The 18,364-nt window shown below is 41.4% G+C and overlaps 1 protein-coding gene across 3 annotated transcripts in view; it reads left to right on the top strand.

The window, feature by feature from the left end:
* UNC5D (unc-5 netrin receptor D) overlaps positions 1-18,364 on the top strand; it is a gene marked incomplete at both ends in the record, with an annotated part of 603,454 nt that overhangs the window by 560,958 nt on the left and 24,132 nt on the right. For all 3 annotated transcript variants that reach the window (XM_079726836.1, XM_079726834.1, XM_079726835.1), the window contains 2 exons: positions 8,662-8,811; positions 16,025-16,189. In XM_079726836.1, coding sequence (XP_079582962.1) covers positions 8,662-8,811; positions 16,025-16,189 — 315 coding nt within the window. The remainder of the gene's footprint in view (positions 1-8,661; positions 8,812-16,024; positions 16,190-18,364) is intronic.

Raw genomic sequence — 18,364 nt, 5'->3', positions numbered from 1 at the left:
ACCTCTCTCGAAACAAGAGCTGTGTTACTATGTGTCCAACAGTGTGCTGAGGGTACAAGGTACTTGGCAGTCAAGAAGAGAGGAGTTAAATTAACACATAAGGAGCACTGTGTGCTAAATGAGAAAACTGACTAGAAGTATAGTTGAGATTCAGAAAACAGAGACCCAATTGCAAGAGAGGAATTGGAGAAGAGTTTTGGAGGACCCTCAGGGTACTTTCTTGCATGAATGAGATTTAAGAGCAAAAGAGGAAGGGATACCATGTCCAGAAAAGAGAATGGCGTGAACCACAGGAACAAGAGTTATTTGATGTACAGCGAGCAGTAAGAAAAGTGCTTGATCACCTGAAGGTTGTAGTTGGGGAACAACAATTATAAAGCATACCTCTCAGCAGGCTGTCACGTGACATCCTGGACACACAGTCTATTAATTTTTAGGGTTACTAGGGCAGAGATGGTTCCTTTCCATTTTTGGTCCTTTTAATCATGCATGATTCCTTTTAAATTAGCTACTCACAAAGAGTGCAAGTTTATTAATAGCAGCAAAGATAATGCAGAAGTGCCTGTGTGAGCTCTGCCCCTATATAAATAGCTCTCCTGACACATCCCAGATGCCAGCTATTCCAGTTCTGGATCATTAAGTCCATGATGCAGAGCTTTTCCTCAGGAAGTAGCTTTTAAGACACTGAGCTGGAAAATTCATATTTACCAACAGAAGAGATACAGTGACCTGAATCCTGAATATAAACCAATAAAGGTGACACAGTGCCAACCTATGTGCCCAAATCTTCCCTGAGTACCTCTTCAGTAGCACAGGTCATTATAAAGGGCACGCTTCCTATTTGGCCGTTCACAAAAGGGACCTTTTTCATAAGGGGTGCCATTCTGCAAAGAACTTCAGTGTAAGCAGTTAAACCTCATCCTAGGAATGGCATTTTAAACTCTTCATCTGCTTCTGAGACCCCCTAATAAGAGGATTTCTCCAAGATAAAATACCTGACATTCAGTAATCAAAAATAATAAACTGACATATGATATCACTTGTATGTGGAATCTAAAAATATGACACAAATGAACCTATCTACAAAACAGAAACAGACTCACAGACTTGTGGTTGCCAAGAGGATGGGGGAAGGGATGCACTGGGAGTTTGGGATTAGCAGATGCAAACTATTATACATAGAATAAATAAACAACAAGGTCCTACTGTAGAGCACAGGGAACTATATTCAATATCCTGTGATAAACCATAATGGAAAAGAATATAAAAACAATGTGTGTGTGTATATATATATATATATATATATATATAAACAATCACTTTGCTGTACACGGTTTGCAAGGCAGCAGAAATAGAGACGCAGATGTAGAGAACAAATGTATGGACACCAAGCGGGGAGAGCACGGGGTGGTGGTGGTGGTGGTGGTGGTGGTGGTGGTGGGATGAAGTGGGAGATGGGGATTGACATGTATACACTCATAGGTATAAAATAGATAACTAATAAGAAAAAAGCTTGCGGTACAGCAGAAATTAACACAACATTGTAAATCAACTGTACTTCAAAAAGAAAACTGAGTTTCCTACCACCACTGAATAGTTGTAAAATGCACCATCACACAAGTTGGATGTTTAGTAACTCAGCCAGATTTTGAAAGCTGAGTAAACATGGAGGGCGGGGAGGATTCCCAATCTCCCGGGCTCATGTGAGTAACCCACTGCTAACTAGGGTTACTGTTGAGGATCTGTTCATCACGACTGCCTTGGAAGTCAGCCATCATAACCAGTTTGGAATTTTCTTTGAATAACAGTCTCACTGCTGATGTGTATACCAGTGAGTTAGACATTTGCCCAAGGAGTTTCTTCTAAGGGACTTGCAGATCATGTATTTTCATTCCCATTCACTGCTCTCAGATTCTAGAAGAGCTCAACTGTTAACAGCTGAATTGCAGTGGGAATCATGAAAGTGAGGCTCAAACCACAGCTTTTCAAACCACTATCCATCCCTGTGGGTAGTAGACCCTTCTTAATCAATGCTCGGGAAATTGGTATTCTCCCTCGTACTGAATATAAATATCTTTATTTCATCACTGAGAGAGATTTCTTAAAATTCTTTAATTTTGCTGTAGAGAAATGTTTTTTTTCCAGTGGAGATACCTTTGGCCCCATTGATCGGAATCTGATTACCTCCAGTGATTCTTTCCCTCTCCTATTATGTCAAATACAGCTGATTTTAAAGTTGAGTTGGGTTGTACTTGTTATTGACAGGATGTGTGTGACAGCTGTCGTGAACAGCAAAGGGCATGCTTCTCCCCTGGGCTTCTGAGAGGCCATCAGCCTTGGTTGAATAACTTTTCTGGCCCACAGAAAGATTAGAACATAACTTGTAGCTTTTTCTGAACACAACAGTTTACTCCGCGGTCTTAGTCTCTGAGTTTTGTGCAAAAAAGGAATCTTGCTTTCTGGATTTTTATCTTGCTAAGTGAATGTGTTCAGGACCTCCTCCCCAGGTTCATTTCAACGTCCTTCATATCCCAAATCATCTATGTCATATTTTTCATGGCTTCATATATGCTATTTAATTAGAGGGGAAAATTATATAGTTACTAACCCACTAAAACAGTTCCACTTGAAGAAAGCCATAGCAACAGGATACTTCCGGAACCTCTAAAAGACTTCACACGTTAATATTCGCTTGTCCCAACTTGTGTGGTGTGAGCTGAACATCTCGTATGCAGTGATGACTCACCTTCTATAACTCAAATAGAACCCTAACTTCTTAATCAAAATTCATAGGTAGTTTTTTTTTCATGAAGCACTTCTGCAGAAATTGCCTACCCTGGAATTTGCCTCCGTTATCACTGTAATGAAAATGTTTGTCATGATTTGGAAATAGAGACCAAGCGTGGCTGTGACAGTTGCTGTATTTATTGTAGTACATCTTTCATAGCTCAAAGTAATGATACATATGAACCCAGCTAGAACTGGGCTTGTAACCAAGAAGGAAGCCTGGTTAAAGGACATGGTTGCATTTTCACGCCATTTCCATCTCCCTGGGAAACTATGTCCCCGCAACTATTTAAAAGCCCACCCTCTCACTGGAAATCCTTGGAAGAACGGCAGCTTCTAGACCCAACTCTCCTGTCCTCTTAGAACTAGGTGGGGACCTGGCAAGATAGTGGCCTCACCAAAAAATATTCCTTTATAGGATTTTAGTAATCAAACAAACATTCTTCATTTTTTGCCATGCCCTCCTTTGCCTCCTGCAGGGCTGCTTCCCATTTGCTCTGGGGATATTTCATCTGAATCCTAGTAGCAATTTCTTTGAATGACAAAAACAAAATGCCTCATGCACCTTGGTAAGACATAATTAATTTGGTTTCAGATTTTTGAAGCTATGTTCTAATAAATACATCTAAAACCATCTCTATGGAAAATTAAGTCCGCTCAGATAGGCTTTTTAAAAAAAATACAAATGCCATCTGCCTGAAGGTGAGAAAGGGACCAGTGACTTCTTGTCCTTCCTGTTCCTGTATTTCTGTAATAATTAGAGCTGCAATTTTATGTTTGTGTTTGACATTGGCGCTTTTGCTGAATTCAAACCAAAGGTTGAGGAATGGTGATATATTTTCAAAGTTGTAACATGTTAAGACCTAGGTTTTTGTTATTGTATTTTATTACATTCTCTCTCTCTCTCTCTCTCTCTCTCACACACACACACACAGACACACACACACACACACACACACACACACACAGTTCAAACAAACCTTAACATAGGGAAAGCAAGGAATTAAGCACTTGCCCTATCTTAGGGGAGAAAAAAAAACACAACTAATTTTTTTCTCAATTTCTCCCAGCACTCCTATTCAGTACCTCTGGGTCCTCATTACTTACTTGGCATTAATGGAGATTTAGAATCTAATTTCAGAGGATTTCCTCCAGATGTAGCTCTTGTGTTTATCAATAATACAACCTTGGAAAATATCATTCACGTAAAGCAGTTAAAGGAAAACACCACAGCGACATCACTTCTGTGAGTGTGTGTGCACACTTAAGTTCAACAGTTTTGTCTCAGAAATATGTAAATTCAGCCTGCTTGTTTTAGTATCCCTGAAGCACACCTGAATATCGCTGCCTGTCTCATTAAATCAACGTAAATGGCTCAGTGAGGCACAAAGCACAAGTTTCTCCTGGCCACAACTCCTAGCCCTGGATGACTAGCAACCGCCAATGTGAAATGATGAAATAGAAGAGACAGAAAAACCACCAACCATAGCCTTTAGGTACATCTTATATACAAGAAACCAGCCAGACCCTACTTTCTACTTTAATTAACACAGATATCAATTTAACAGTAGACTCAGAGGTTTAGCCAAGGGCCCTTATCACATAGGAGGCAGATAGGAAAAAATCAAATGGATATCAGATTCCACTCTCGGGGTGATGCATCCGTGTGAATGACTCCAAAGGAGCTCAGCAGAGTTGTTTGTACCACTGATTCCCAAACCTGGCTGGACGTCAGCATCATCTGAGAAGTATTTAAAAATACAATGTCTAGGCCCAGCCCCTGAGCGGAATACAATAGGTTTAAGGGGCGTAACTGGGAATTCTGTGTTAAGTACAATTTATCCTATTTGGAGAGGGTTTTAAGCTTGCACTCTGAAGCCAATTGTGCCTTTACAAATATATAAATACAGTGATTAGTTCATAATTGGGCTTCTTCATTTTAATAAGTAATTGTTTTGTTACAAAATAGCTGTAATTGCTTAATATTTTGTACAAGGTTACAAGACACTGTTAATTGTATGTAGTTGGTTCAGTATGTGGAGATTAAAGTAATCAAAAAAAAGTAAAAATAAATTATGGTTATATTTAATTGGAGGCCCTAAAGCAGAAATCTTTAAGAGGTGCCATTTTCTTCGGTGATAATTGTAAGTGGATATCCGTTTTAAAAATTCCTAATATCCTCAGGGATGGCTTAGATAGTATATATAACCACAGGGCAAAAATCTTTTTTTAACTTTTTATTTTATATTGGAGTATAGCCGATTAACAATGCTGTGATAGTTTCAGGTACACAGCTAAGCGACTCAGCCATACATGAACATGTATCCTTCTCCCCCAGACTCCCCTCCCATCCAGGCTGCCACATAACATTGAGCAGAGTTCCCTGTGCTATACAGTAGGTCCTTGTTGGTTATCCTTTTTAAATATAGCGGTGTGTACATGTCAATCCCAAACTCCCTAACTATCCCTTCTCTCCATCCTTTCCCCCACCCCCCACCCCCGGTAACCATAAGTTCATTCTCGAAGTCTGTGAGTCCGTTTCTGTTTTGTAAATACGTTCATTTGTATCATTTCTTTTTAGATTCCGCATATAAGTGATATCATACAATATTTCTCTTTCTCTGTCTGACTTACTTCACTCAGTATGACAATCTCTAAGTCCACCCATGTTGCTGCAAATGGCATTATTTCATTCTTTTTATGGCTGAGTAATATTCCATTGTATATATGTACCACATCTTCTTTATCCATTCCTCTGTGAATGGACATTTAGGTTGTTTTCATGTCCTGGCTATTGTAAACAGTGCTGCAGTGAACACTGGGGTGCATGTATCCTTCTGGACCATGTTTTTCTCCAGATATATGCCCAGGAGTGGGATTGCTGGGTCATATGGTAGCTCAGTTTTTAGTTTTTTAAGGAACCTCCCATACTGTCCTCCATAGGGGCTGCACCAATTTACATTCCCACCAACAGTGTAAGAGGGTTCTCTTCTCTCCACACCCTCTCCAGCATTTATTGAAAAACAGACTGACTTATGTCATCTTTACATATATCTTGCAGCAATGAAAAGTTACTTATGGGACAGTGTTAATAGCAGTCTGACCTTCACATGACTCTTAAAAAAATCAAGCATAGTATACGAAAATGCAGGGAAATCTAGTAGAAAAAAAATACTAGGCCATGAACAAGTACTGATATAGTAGCTCTGTCACCAGCCATGTGACTTCAGGCAAATCACTTTCTTGGGGATAAGGGGGAGGGTCTCCATGTTTTCCTCTGTAAATAATCAAGTTTTAAATCAATAAGTACCTTAAGTTCCCTTCAAGCGTGATGATGCTATGTAGTTTCTAAACATTTAAATAGACTGGCTCTACACCAAGTAATTCATGGCCTTGAACAAGTCACTTCATCGCCTGACCTCGGTTTATTTCTCTGTACTTTCAGGCAAGTCAGATTTAAAGAACAGGGATACACTTAAGAGAGCCTACCCAGTCAAATATACTTTGACAAGTCAACACTGTTGTTATTCCATGGCTTTAATATGGTTTGAATAGCAAATTTCTTATTTGTCCCTGTTTCTAACCTTGAATGGCAAAAAGAAGTTAGCATATTACCATGCTAATGATTTTGCTTGGCTGTGAATAAACCCAAGTAAACAACTGAAGCCTAAAGATTAAGTGACTTGCCCAAGACCATGCAGAAATGTGATTAGAAGCCTGTGCTTCCATTTTTGGTTTACAAGATGAGTGCCCTCTTGAGTTTATATAACCCTCAGAAAATTCTCATACTCCCTTAAACCCGAACAACATTACTCTAAACAAAAATACAAGTCCCTAGCATGGTAAGGGAGAATTCGCGATTGGCCCCTGCCCTGTAATATTCATCACCTCCAGCCATACACTTTCCACCCTAACCTTCTATCCCAGCTCTGTCAGGCCTCCGTGCCTTTGTGCAGAGCCCATTCAGTGTCTGGAATGCACTCTCCCTCCCTTTCCCATGAGTAGCCCCTATATTTACTTCCAGGCTCAGTTCAAATATCACTTCCTCTACTAATTTCCCAATTCATTTCCCGGCCTTTCTGCCCATCTGGGTTAGGCACCCTCTGTCTTGCCTTAACCTTTGGGAATATACATATTTGTAATAGTTAGATACTATATTATACTCATATGCTTGCTGTTCTGACCCTCTCTCTAGACTATGAGCTCCTTGGTGTTTTATTTCTGTCCACCCAGTGCCCAGCTCAAGCACTGCTCCACTGGACACTCATTAAATCTCAAAAGAGGGAACAGACCAGCATCTGTAAAGACCTCAAGTCAGCGTCTGGCATTAATTCCCTTTCCTCCCACCCTGCCTCTTTCCTTCCACTGCTTGCAGCCCTCACTAGACACTGGTCACTGTGTTATTATGTCCAACGCTTAGACCCACAATGTAATGAATTGTCTAGCACTGCCCTGTCCAGGGCAGTAATTGCCAACCACGTGTGCATATCTACATTTGAATTAACTAAAATGAAAATCTTAGTTCCTTAGTCACTCTAACCACTCTGGCTAGTGGATACCATATTGGAAAGCACGGGTATGGACCACTTCCATCATTGCAGCAAGTTCAGTGCTGACTCAGGGCCCCAAGACACACCCCTTCCACACCCCAAGAGCTGGAGAAAATGACACTGGAATGGAATCGTTTAGTCCTGAGAAGAGACACTAGCAGCCTGTTAACAGTTGGTGTGCACAGGAAGGATAAAAGCTGCAAAGCTGCTGCTTAGAAACATTTTCATTAATGTTAATCTATACATAGACAAGAGATGGGAAAGGTAACTTCTGAAGCTGCTTTCACTCCCCGATAATTGAAATGTAAGTTTCATTGTATTTATAAACCTATGTGCCTGGCTTCTTACAACCTTTTTTAGACTCTGGGAAGATTATAGGACATCATTAAAGGATTTCAGTTTTCCTATTTATCCCAGCTCTGCAAGGAAATTATAAGTCAGTTAACGGGGATTTTTTTAAATGGGGATTTAGGGAAATCTTTCATCTCCACTAATGCTGAAAACCTCACCCCCTACAGTAGTTTGACATTTTATAGCATTCATATCTGTTCTATTATTTCATTTGTCTTATGGAGATGATTCTACACGCCACAAATTTGGAACCAGTTAAATGGTTTGCTTAATAGAATGTATGTGAACTGTGTTTGTATGAGATATAATTATAAAGATTTGTCAGTGAAAGATAAAGGAGTATTTATCTCAGGAATTTGATTTCTTTTTCTTTCTGAGCTGAAACTGACTTGACAACTTATTTTTTCTTGGCCTTTTGGCATAACTTCTGTGAACATTGCTACAAATAAACATGATACATGCATTTGCAACATTTATTTTGAGCTAAAGGATAAATATTGGATGATGCCTGTGTTAGTGACAAACAAGGCAACTAGAGTGGAGGAGGGGCTGTGTCTCCCTTTCTCATGAAATATGATGATGTGTTAGGTTAAGTACAAATACATCCCTTGATTATGGCGCTATCAGGATGAAATTCACACAGTTCTGGAAACTCAATAGTATTACAGCTTGCTTGGGGCAAAGGAGGTCTTCCAGTTTTCAAGACAGGCACAGTGTGTGTAAAAGCCTCAACAATACAGTAATAAAGAACAATTGTTTCTTTGTGTCCAGATCCTTATTTCTCAGCAGGCTGTAGCCCCTTAGTCCTGACCTTGCAAGGATGGGGGTGGGGTATAAAAGTAGAGTGTGCTCATCATGCTGTTCGTCTATTCCTGGGAGACACATGAGAGAGAGTATACGTATCTATGGAAGGAAAATGTGGAGGAAATTGGGTACTTTACTGTTGTGCTTCTTTCTTTTTCTTGCCCTATAGGAAGTGGTTTCAGATGAAAGGCATCAAGGCGGACAACTCCTGGAAGAACCAAAGTTGCTGCATTTCAAAGGGAATACCTTTAGTCTTCAGATCTCTGTCCTTGATATCCCCCCATTCCTCTGGAGAATTAAACCATTCACTGCATGCCAGGTACTGGCCAAATGGGTTTCTGACAGAAATAGCTTTGCTTTCAGCAGCAAGCGTATCACAAGCCCTGGTGAGGGTACTCTTGACTTTCCTCCTCCTTTAAAACTATGGATTTAATTTCAAAACTGTCACAGACATGTAACAGTTTGGACTACACCCAGGGAATGAAAGCTACTGTCATAAATCCATGAGTTTCTAACACGTGGGGGGAAAAGGGGGCTTGTGTGTCAGGTAATGTGACATTTCTCCTCTCTCCTGCTTAAATCGCCACTTGGGATAGGCTGAAGGCAGTCATTTAACAACTTAGAGCAGGATGTGTTTGTGGGTTTGTTTTGATTCAGATCAGTTCATTATGAGACACAGTTTTAATCCTGTTCAAGTACAAATGAACTGGATGTCAGGGAGAAACCTTTTAAGGGTGATAATTTTGAGTTGTAGAGAGCTCTGGCCAACCATATGGGAACAAGAGATTTTGTCCTGAATATATAAAGTGCTTGCTGCCAGATGAACTGAGCAAGATGGGAAGAAGAAATCACAAATTGAAAAACAAAGAAATGGCAATGCCTCTTAGAATCTTTTTATAACTGTAAAAATATTTATGTATGAGTGTTCACACACCTCATTATTAGAGACTTTAAAACAAATTGCAGGATGACTTACGAGTCTCCTTGGATCATTTTTAGGGATTTTGAGTAGTTGCTTAGCATGAAAAGATATCAACTTGTGATCTTGTCACTGAATTCTGTGAAAATTTCCAGTGATAAGTATTGTCATCAGAAGCAGCCAGCTGGTCTACCACCGTTTCTTAAGCTAGAGTCATCTGTGCTTCAAGTGACAGGACACTTCCCTAACTCTGGGCAAACTTCTGGGAGACTCATATTGATCTGGACTCACAGGACGCTTTCATACTTCTCTGTTCTCCCCATCAGCATAACCTGCAGAGCCTTGTGGTTTTTTAACGTTTCCATCTTTACAGCATTCATTTTTAAAAAACCATGCACAAGATATACCGGCTTGTCAGAATGGAAATAAGCCAAATCTCAAAGAGAAAAACCTTGGCCATGCCATGAGAGTTAGAAAAAAGTTGTACCACCAACACCTTATACTTCTAAAATTCAGAATTTTCAAATTGGTTACGGCCATATTTTTATATTTACTTTTCAGATTTCTCATTACCTTGGGAATTGCCCCCTCTATGTATAACTTTAGCACATTCAAAGCAACAAGGATCTCTCTCAGGGCCCTGTACAAATTTTTTTTTTTGAAAACTTTACCATTTTTTTTTATGGAGATAGGTTTTCTATGAATAAATGTGTTATTTATGATGTTCTAGACCTAGGTGTCTCTGTTTCCCAGAAAGCAGTATTCAAAGTTTCTAGTCCAAATTGAACTTCAGGGTATTATTAAAACAAATCCTGATAGTCATGCAAATTACTCTGTGTATTCATCTTTATTGATTTAAGGGCATCATTTCACTGGATCTGGTACAAGTGACTCAGTCCAAAGTAACTATTAAGTTTAATGCTTGGAGATAAAAAAAAAAAAAATCAGATGAAAGAACCATAACCTCTCAGGGGCACTTAAACAGCAATTCCAACACCAGGGATTCCAAAGAGAGCGTCAGGTAGAAAAGGCTGGGTGGAGGTTAATGCCTGCCCACCCCAGAGGATGCAACAGCGCCAGGCAAAGGGCACTGGCTAGCAAGAAAACCCAACCAGCTTTACTACCAGGATGGGTTGGATTACACAGAGGTTGTGAACAACTATAAGCATTTGCCTTCTATAATTGAGCACAATTTGAAAGAGTCTTGGAAGTCTGAGAAACAATTTAATTTTCTCTGCACCAGGAAGGCTTGCCACTGAGTTTTCATTTCCATTTCATTTCTCTTCCCCACACATGGCTTTCTGCTCTAGTCTTCCTTTCTCTTCACCACCCTTAGAACCAATTTCTTTGCTCCTGTGATCACTGAACCCCCGGCAATATGCCTACATGTTGTGCTTGTCTTAATGGCCATGCTGTGTTTGCTCCAGGCATCAGATTCTCACACTCTGGGGAGGGTTTGTGTTCAGACTGCTTGAACTTCATGGAGAACATCATGTGCGCTGACGGACTCGGCGTGGATAATAGAGAATGGCTTTTTGTTAAGGCTTAGTGGATGAGAACTCACAGGGCACGATTGTGGAGACAGAAAACCTCACTCCTCCTGACATCAGTTGTAGGTCTCTCCTTCAACTGGTAAATGTCCCTGTCGTCTTCTGTCATCTTCCAAGTCAACGGGTAGAAGACCTCTGGTATCCTTGTCTTCTTATCCCTCTGTCCCTTTCTCTAACTTCAAATCAGGAATCTGGGAATTGACATATTCCAGTTGGTACCCAAAGCTTACTCCCCTAAAAAAAACTTCCTTTTTTCTTCTGGGAAAGGTGGAATTTCTCAGGGAGGTATCTAGTGCCTAGAATAGTTGCCCTATCAGACACCCACCAAGAGATGTTTTTAGAATGATGTGAGTTCAAGATTGGGTCCAGAGCTATATGATGAGAGCCTACATAGTAGGACCAACTAGATTTTAAATCTTGTTGGTTTCGATTCTGGAGGATGACAGTTTATAAAATGCTAGGCTACAACCCTTATTGCTTGTGAAACCAGGTATGATGGGTGAAAGGGAAGGGTATGTGAGTTCTTAGGAGATCTGGTTACCATAGCCCCCACTAACCTTGATTCCAAGAAAAAAATGAAGCCCACAACACTAGTCCTTCCAAAATAAACAATTAATTATGCCCCCTTTTCTTAAGATTCTACCACAATTAGTGATATGCTATTGTCCCCTTGGGAGACTTCGCAACCCTCCTTTAGAGGGAAATAACTCTGCTCTCAGTAGGTTACTGAGGCCTGAGAGCTACTTAATCATCGTTTCCTTTATTCCTTGCTGCCTGTGGGGTGAAGAAGCTGTAATAAACAGTATGTGATAAAATATTAATTTATTTTCTAAATCCTAAACACCAAGCCAGGCTGTCACCTCTGTAGGATAAAAGCAGCTGTCTTACAGCATGCTATGTATCTGGGAGAACCCAGTGTCTGTCTCCTGCTAGGATATGATTTACATGGTCCCCATCTGCTAGGAAACTAATTATAATGGGACTCAAAATGAAAACATTTCCGGAATTCTTTAAACACCCAGAACTTTGCTACACTTTGTCCTCTTGTATTACTTTCCACATACTTCCTCTCAGCTCAGTGAGCATCTTGGTGTTTTGCCTTTTTTTTTTTGAATAAATGAAAGCAAAGACGATTGCCCTGAAAACACACTAATCACAATGCTTCTAATTCTATTATTTTTAAATGTTTCGTTGAGCACTACTGGCAGCTGCTACTCAAGTCAACAATTAAAAAATATTCTTTTGACACTGTCTCAATATCAGATTTTTAAAATGTTTTGATTGTGTGCAGTAGAATGGAAAGAGAAAAGAGAAGGATTTTTTTTGTTTGCTGATTCTCACGTCTTTCTGCAAGAAGACATTATCTCTGTGGCGGGTTTTTCCAGTGTTCTCAGGAGAAAATATACAAAATTTAGCAAGTGACACCACAGAAGATACTTTTCAGTAAGTGGTCAGTGCCTTTTTTTTTTTTTTTTTTTTTTTAAGGAAGGTAAGCATGACCAAGGATTCAAAGCTACTGCAGAAAAAATGTAGGTTTGTTTAAGATCTGTACCTTGAATTCAGCTCTGTCTAGAGCCCTGAAGTCCAAACATTTCTATGACACTGTAATGACTCAAATTGCAGATTGAGAAAACAAAAACCTCCTTAGTTAGCTTCATTGGGCAAAAACACCTGTGAACCGTAGAGCCCTGTTATAGTTACTTTCGTTGAAGGGGATGGTTCAGAGTAACTCTATCAAAACGTACTGGCTTGGGGAAGAGAGTGAGTTTGAGGGCTTGTACCCTGAGACTGGAGAGAGTGAGGATGAGGTGATAGAGGACGGAAGAAGCCCTTGAAGGCCAGGCAAGGGACTGTGTTTGTTTTGTTTTGTTTTGTTGGCCGCACAGCATGTGGGACCTTAGTTCCCCCTGCAGCAGAACTGCGGAGTCCTAACCACTGGGCCACCAGGGAAGTCCCAGGGGGCTGTGTTTATCACGCAGGCATCCTGGGGCCATTCTGGTCCCCCAAGCAGAGGAATCATGTAATGAAAGCAGAGTTCCCAGGTGATGTGGTCACATCAGTGCCCCCACCAACTCATGATTACAGGTAAAAGAGAGACCATAAGCTCTTCCCTAAAGAATACCAAGCAACTGCTTTCTGTTCCCTCCCCAGTCAAGCCTCAACCCCCTCATTAACTCATGTAGTAGAGACTGAAGACAGGAAGGTTGCTGAACAGTTTACTCCAGTTAGCTATGATGACATCAGAGAAGATTACGCGTGGAGATAGAAAAATTGGAGGAGAATGACAATGAGAGAGAGATGGTGATAATCCGTTTTCAAAAGGTAGACCTGTCTGAGAAAGGAAAGGCCAACTAAAATTGTTGGTTGATTTGGGGTATAATGTTTATAATGTTTATAATTGATTAGGGGCATAATGTCAGGGATGGATGATCATGAAATAAAAACCAGAGATGAGGCTGTTGGAGTTCTCCATGGAGAAATGGCAATTGGGCGTATGTGAGCAGATGGGGTTTTGAAGAGTTCAGGAGACAGAGACACAAGAGCTGGAGGCTGAGATATGAAGTGAGAGTTACCCGTGGTTTACTAAACCATGGAGGAGCGTGACAAGAGTTGGATTACACACTAAGGAGAAACGGCGGACCTTGTAAATACATATTATTACTGTTTTATCTGGTATAGGATTGGGGGCAGGTGAAAAGTCATTTTTGAGTGTTTTAGGGAATGACTTCCTCTAAAGGTTGCTGGGAGGCCACACTGATTCGAAGTGCCTTCTCCTGCTAGGAGAGAAAGGGAAGAGCTCGTAAGGAAAACTCACAGTTTAGGAAGAAAGTGGGTTGGACCTGTGCTGTCTTGCTGGTGGCCTAAGCAAGCTGTGCTGCAGCCACATGCTTCCTTAGTGACCATTAGCTTCACGCTTCTCCCAGAGTCTTCCCTGGATGACAGCCTCTCTGTGGAACCCACTAGTGAACCTTCCAGCGCTGCCCAGCTCATCTTAGTTTCTAAGAGAACTTCTTCTAAGCCACTGGTGTTTCATTAGAGAATGGTTTGGGTCAAGAAAAGAGATTTCAATCAAGGGGAAATGTAATCAAAGGATTTATGTGCTTATAAAGCCTTTGGAAAGCCTAGGAGAGCCAAGGTCAGAGAAAGCCACTAGTGATATAAGGAAACCAGCAAGTTTGGTGATTGCAGGAAAACACAACAACCCTGAAACAGATGGTTCTCAGAAGCCCCCGCAGACCTCACGTGTGCTGTCAGCTGAACCCTCTGGGTTTGCTCGCTGCTATCAGAGGAACAGCGAGGAGGCGGCTTCTCCTCCCTCCTCTTCCTTCCAAGTTTAAAACAAGTGCTTCTCACTGGCAGAAAGGAAATGTGAACTCCCTGCTGGAGAGAGCTGTGAAATGTAGTTTTCAGGCTTCCAGCCCCTGCCATGGAGGGGAGAAAAACTGAGGATGGTGGAGAGAGAGTTGCCTCCTAGCAGCGCACATTCTGCACAGGGATAAAGTCAATGCAGTGTCAACATAGAGACCTTCTCTGAGTCCTTATCTCTGCTTCTTGAGACAGAGATCCACTGCCTTTCCCTTGGTTCAGGTTTCAGAACAAACAAAACAAAAACACGACACCCTTACATCCCTTGCTGGGATGTGTGGTAGGGTTTAATGCATGAGTTCGTTCCTTCGTAATCCCTAAAGCTGGCTCTCTTGTACTCAAGTCTACAACAATCTAAAGTCCATCCCTCCCTGCTGGTACCCCCCCCCAGGCAAGTATCCAAAATCAGGGTCTGTGAGACTTCCTATAGAGAAAATGAGGAAACCAACAAGTGTACAGATTGGAGCTCAGGGATAACTAGGTAACTCGTAGTTCCTCAAAGTGGGTAGATTGAATTCTAATCATGGCCTTTGGTCTTAAAACACCTGCTGAGTCCATCACCAGTCACACTTCAGAGACTCAGACTTCCAGACTTGATACATCTTTTGCTCCCTTTCAGCATCAGTATTGGGGAAAATTGTATTTGCAGCAACAGGTGAAAGAGCAAATGAATGGGATGTGGAAAAGAGAAAGAAGGGAGAATGAAGATGACTATAGGCTGGAAATATGAGGTCATTGCCAAGGACCACAGCCTGACCTGAGTAGGAATGAAAGACATTTTAGTACATGGAAGATTATCAGTGACTCACCTCTACCTCACATTAGTGTAAAGCCACGTGCCTGAGCCAATTGGTGGCAAGCACCAGCTGGTCATGGGGAAAAGGGGAATGTGTATAGATTTTATAATTTCCCCCCTCATTTAGTGAAAATTGCTTTTGCCACTCAATTGTCTATAAGTCCCTTGAAAGCGGGGACCAGACCTCAATTCTTACTGTTCTTTTCTTGTTTATCTAGTACAGTGTCTGGTTGTTAGTAGGCATTGTACACGTAACTGTAGAATGGATGAATTGAATGAACGAGGAGTTGGCAAACTAGACTGTTCTGGGGTAGCCTACTGTGTTTGTGTGTCTCTCTCTCGGGTGTGTGTGTATGATTCTGCAGTAGGTATAATTTTTATGCTGGATACGTTAGCAACATCATGTTTATACAGTTTGGCATTTGTTTGTGGTATGGGCATAAGTTCTGGCCAGTCAGTTCTTCAGCATAATTTTCATTTAAGTGAGAAGATATCACCCTACCCCGGGCTTAGGTAGAAGGATGCAGTAGGCATCTAATCCTAGGAATCTACCCATTGGAGTCTTTTAGAATATTTTTATCATGGAAAGACATGACGATTAACTTTTGATGGTATTCTTTCTAACTGTGTGAGTCACCAAGTGAAAGCTGAGCTCTTGCAGTGTGGCTTTGGAATTCAAATGTTATCCATTGGAATTGACGTTAATTACTTCTGTGCTGCTTGGCATATGCTGGAACATTATTTCTGCAATTCCACCAGAGTCGCTTAGGCAATTACCTCTCCCGCCATCACCGTCATCATCATCCTCCTAATTACTGTGATTAGGTCCCTCCTGCTCTCTGCTTCCCTCAGCCGGGCTCTGCACACCACTGCCCTCTTCTCTCCCCCGTCTCCCCCGCAGGAAGTCCCATTCTCCCGCGTGTGGTGCGGTAACCGGCAGCCCCTGCACTGTGCCTTCTCCCTGGAACGCTACACGCCCACCACCACCCAGCTGTCCTGCAAAATCTGCATCCGGCAGCTCAAAGGCCATGAACAGATCCTCCAAGTGCAGACGTCAATCCTCGAGGTGAGTCCTTCGTCTACAGGTCATCCGACCCCATTTCTAAAGGACATTAAGGATTGTATACCTGTCTTGGTTGTGCTATACATATAGCATGAAAGAGCTTCGAAGGGCACTCACTCTTTGAATCCTCATTACTGATAAGGGAAAATTAACTTTTTCTCAGGCTGAGGATGGAACTGAGCTGCCCACTGGGGCAGGGGAATGCAACCCATCAGAGCATAGGCTCTGTGGATGGGCCTTTGGGGAAGGAATTTGTCCAGGGCTTTTTACACGCAAAACTACAATCAATCTAACAGTTCATGGCAGACATGGAATATCAGCTGAGATTTATTATTGAACTGAGGCACATACCCTAAGAAGACACAAGGTGACCAGTGGGCTGCTTTTCTGCCAGTTCTGACTAGTTGTTCAGAAGTCAGTTGCCCAATCTGTTCCTGATTGTCTTACAATTTCTCTTACCCTCCAGGATCAGGGTTTCTACACATCCTCATTTCCGTTAAGCCTAGATTTCATCAATACAATAATATAAGACAGAGTAGATAATAATCTCATTCTACACAGTAAGGACATAGCAGTGCAAAAAGGGATACGACTTCCTCCAAGGTCACATAACTGAAGGGTAGAGTTAGAATGGGAGTCAGAGGAGAATTCACTTGGGAACTTTTGCAAAAAGACACCTGAAATGCCACGGCTTTGATTGGCCCTAAACCACTGAATGACTCCATGGCTCTGGACTTGAGCTTATCAAGTAGACAATGGCATTCCCTCCTGAATGGTTATTTGAGGGTAGAGGGAGAGAGTGGCTGAGGGGGAGAATCAGGGGAGCTGGTAACGTGTTGTTTAGCAATTCCAAGGTAATTCCTGGCTAGTTTAGAAAAACACACATACTGGATCGTTCACCTTAGAACGTGTATGTGTATATATACATATACATACATACACACACATACATATTCACATATACATATATAAATAATATATAAGCTCAGCAGAAGGTTTAATGCATTTTGTATCCGTACAACTCAATTTCAGGTGCGGTTTTTTCTCAAAACTTGTAGCCTACAAGCATTATCACTTCCCTCCTTTTGCATTGCAGTTCACTGTTTATTCAAAATGAGTGTGGCTAATTCCCCAAATAGTTTTCTCTAAAGTGCGGACGGCTTTCCAAAGAAGCGTGTCTCAGAATTGATAGCTGTCTTAACTGACATGTTTCTACCATATTTGCATTTGTTATTGCCAATTAGCATCATGTGCTAACATAGTTCTGACAGGGAAGGTAGATCCAGAAACCTCAGGCAAGATGTTTTTAGAGTCTCTTTCTTGAACAGTCCTGGCATATTTAAGACAATTTATTTCAAAGTAAAATACAAATTGTATGGGAGTTTTAAAATAAAAACAAAAAAGAAAATCTACGAAGAACTGCACTTCAGAAGGAAGAGTGAAAAGGCAGGACATAAAGATGCCTCTGATGAAAATTGCCCTAAATACCTGTCAACAGGTCGACAAAAGAATTCCAGGTTTAAAAGGTTTTTACTTTCTAAGGCACCCAGATACTGAGGATCAATTTCAGCTATTACAGGATATTTGTGTGAAAGGAATGTGATAAGGTTGACACATCCTGGCACCTTTGCTCCTTGCTTAATAAACCCTTGAAGTGCATGGAAAGAAAATGAGCTAATATGGGCTGCCCTGGTGGCGCAGTGGTTAAGAATCTGCCTGCCAATGCAGGGGGCACAGGTTCGAGCCCTGGTCTGGGAAGATCCCACATGCTGCGGAGCAACCCACATGCACCACAACTACTGAGCCTGCGCTCTAGAGCCCACGAGCCACAACTACTGAAGCCTGCACACCTAGAGCCTGTGCTCCGCAACAAGAGAAGCCACCGCAACAAGAAGTCTGTGCACCGCAACGAAGAGTAGCCCCTGCTCACCACAACTAGAGAAAGCCCGCGCACAGCAATGAAGACCCAACGCAGCCAAAAATGAATTAATTTAAAAAAAAAAGAAAATGAGCTAATAAACATAATCTTCTTTACTCTCCAGTTCCTTTTCTAATGCTTAACAAAGTTTCCGATCACTTTGGAAAGCCTTAAAGAACATGACATCACAGTACCTCTTGGTAAATGGAGGCAGAGTTAGCAGAATAATATTTAGACATTCAGTGGTGGACTACAGCAAT

The sequence above is a fragment of the Hyperoodon ampullatus genome (genome assembly GCF_949752795.1).
Source record: "Hyperoodon ampullatus genome assembly, chromosome: 20".
Classification (NCBI taxonomy): Eukaryota; Metazoa; Chordata; class Mammalia; order Artiodactyla; family Ziphiidae; genus Hyperoodon; species Hyperoodon ampullatus.
This window is presented reverse-complemented; position numbering and strand designations above follow the sequence as displayed.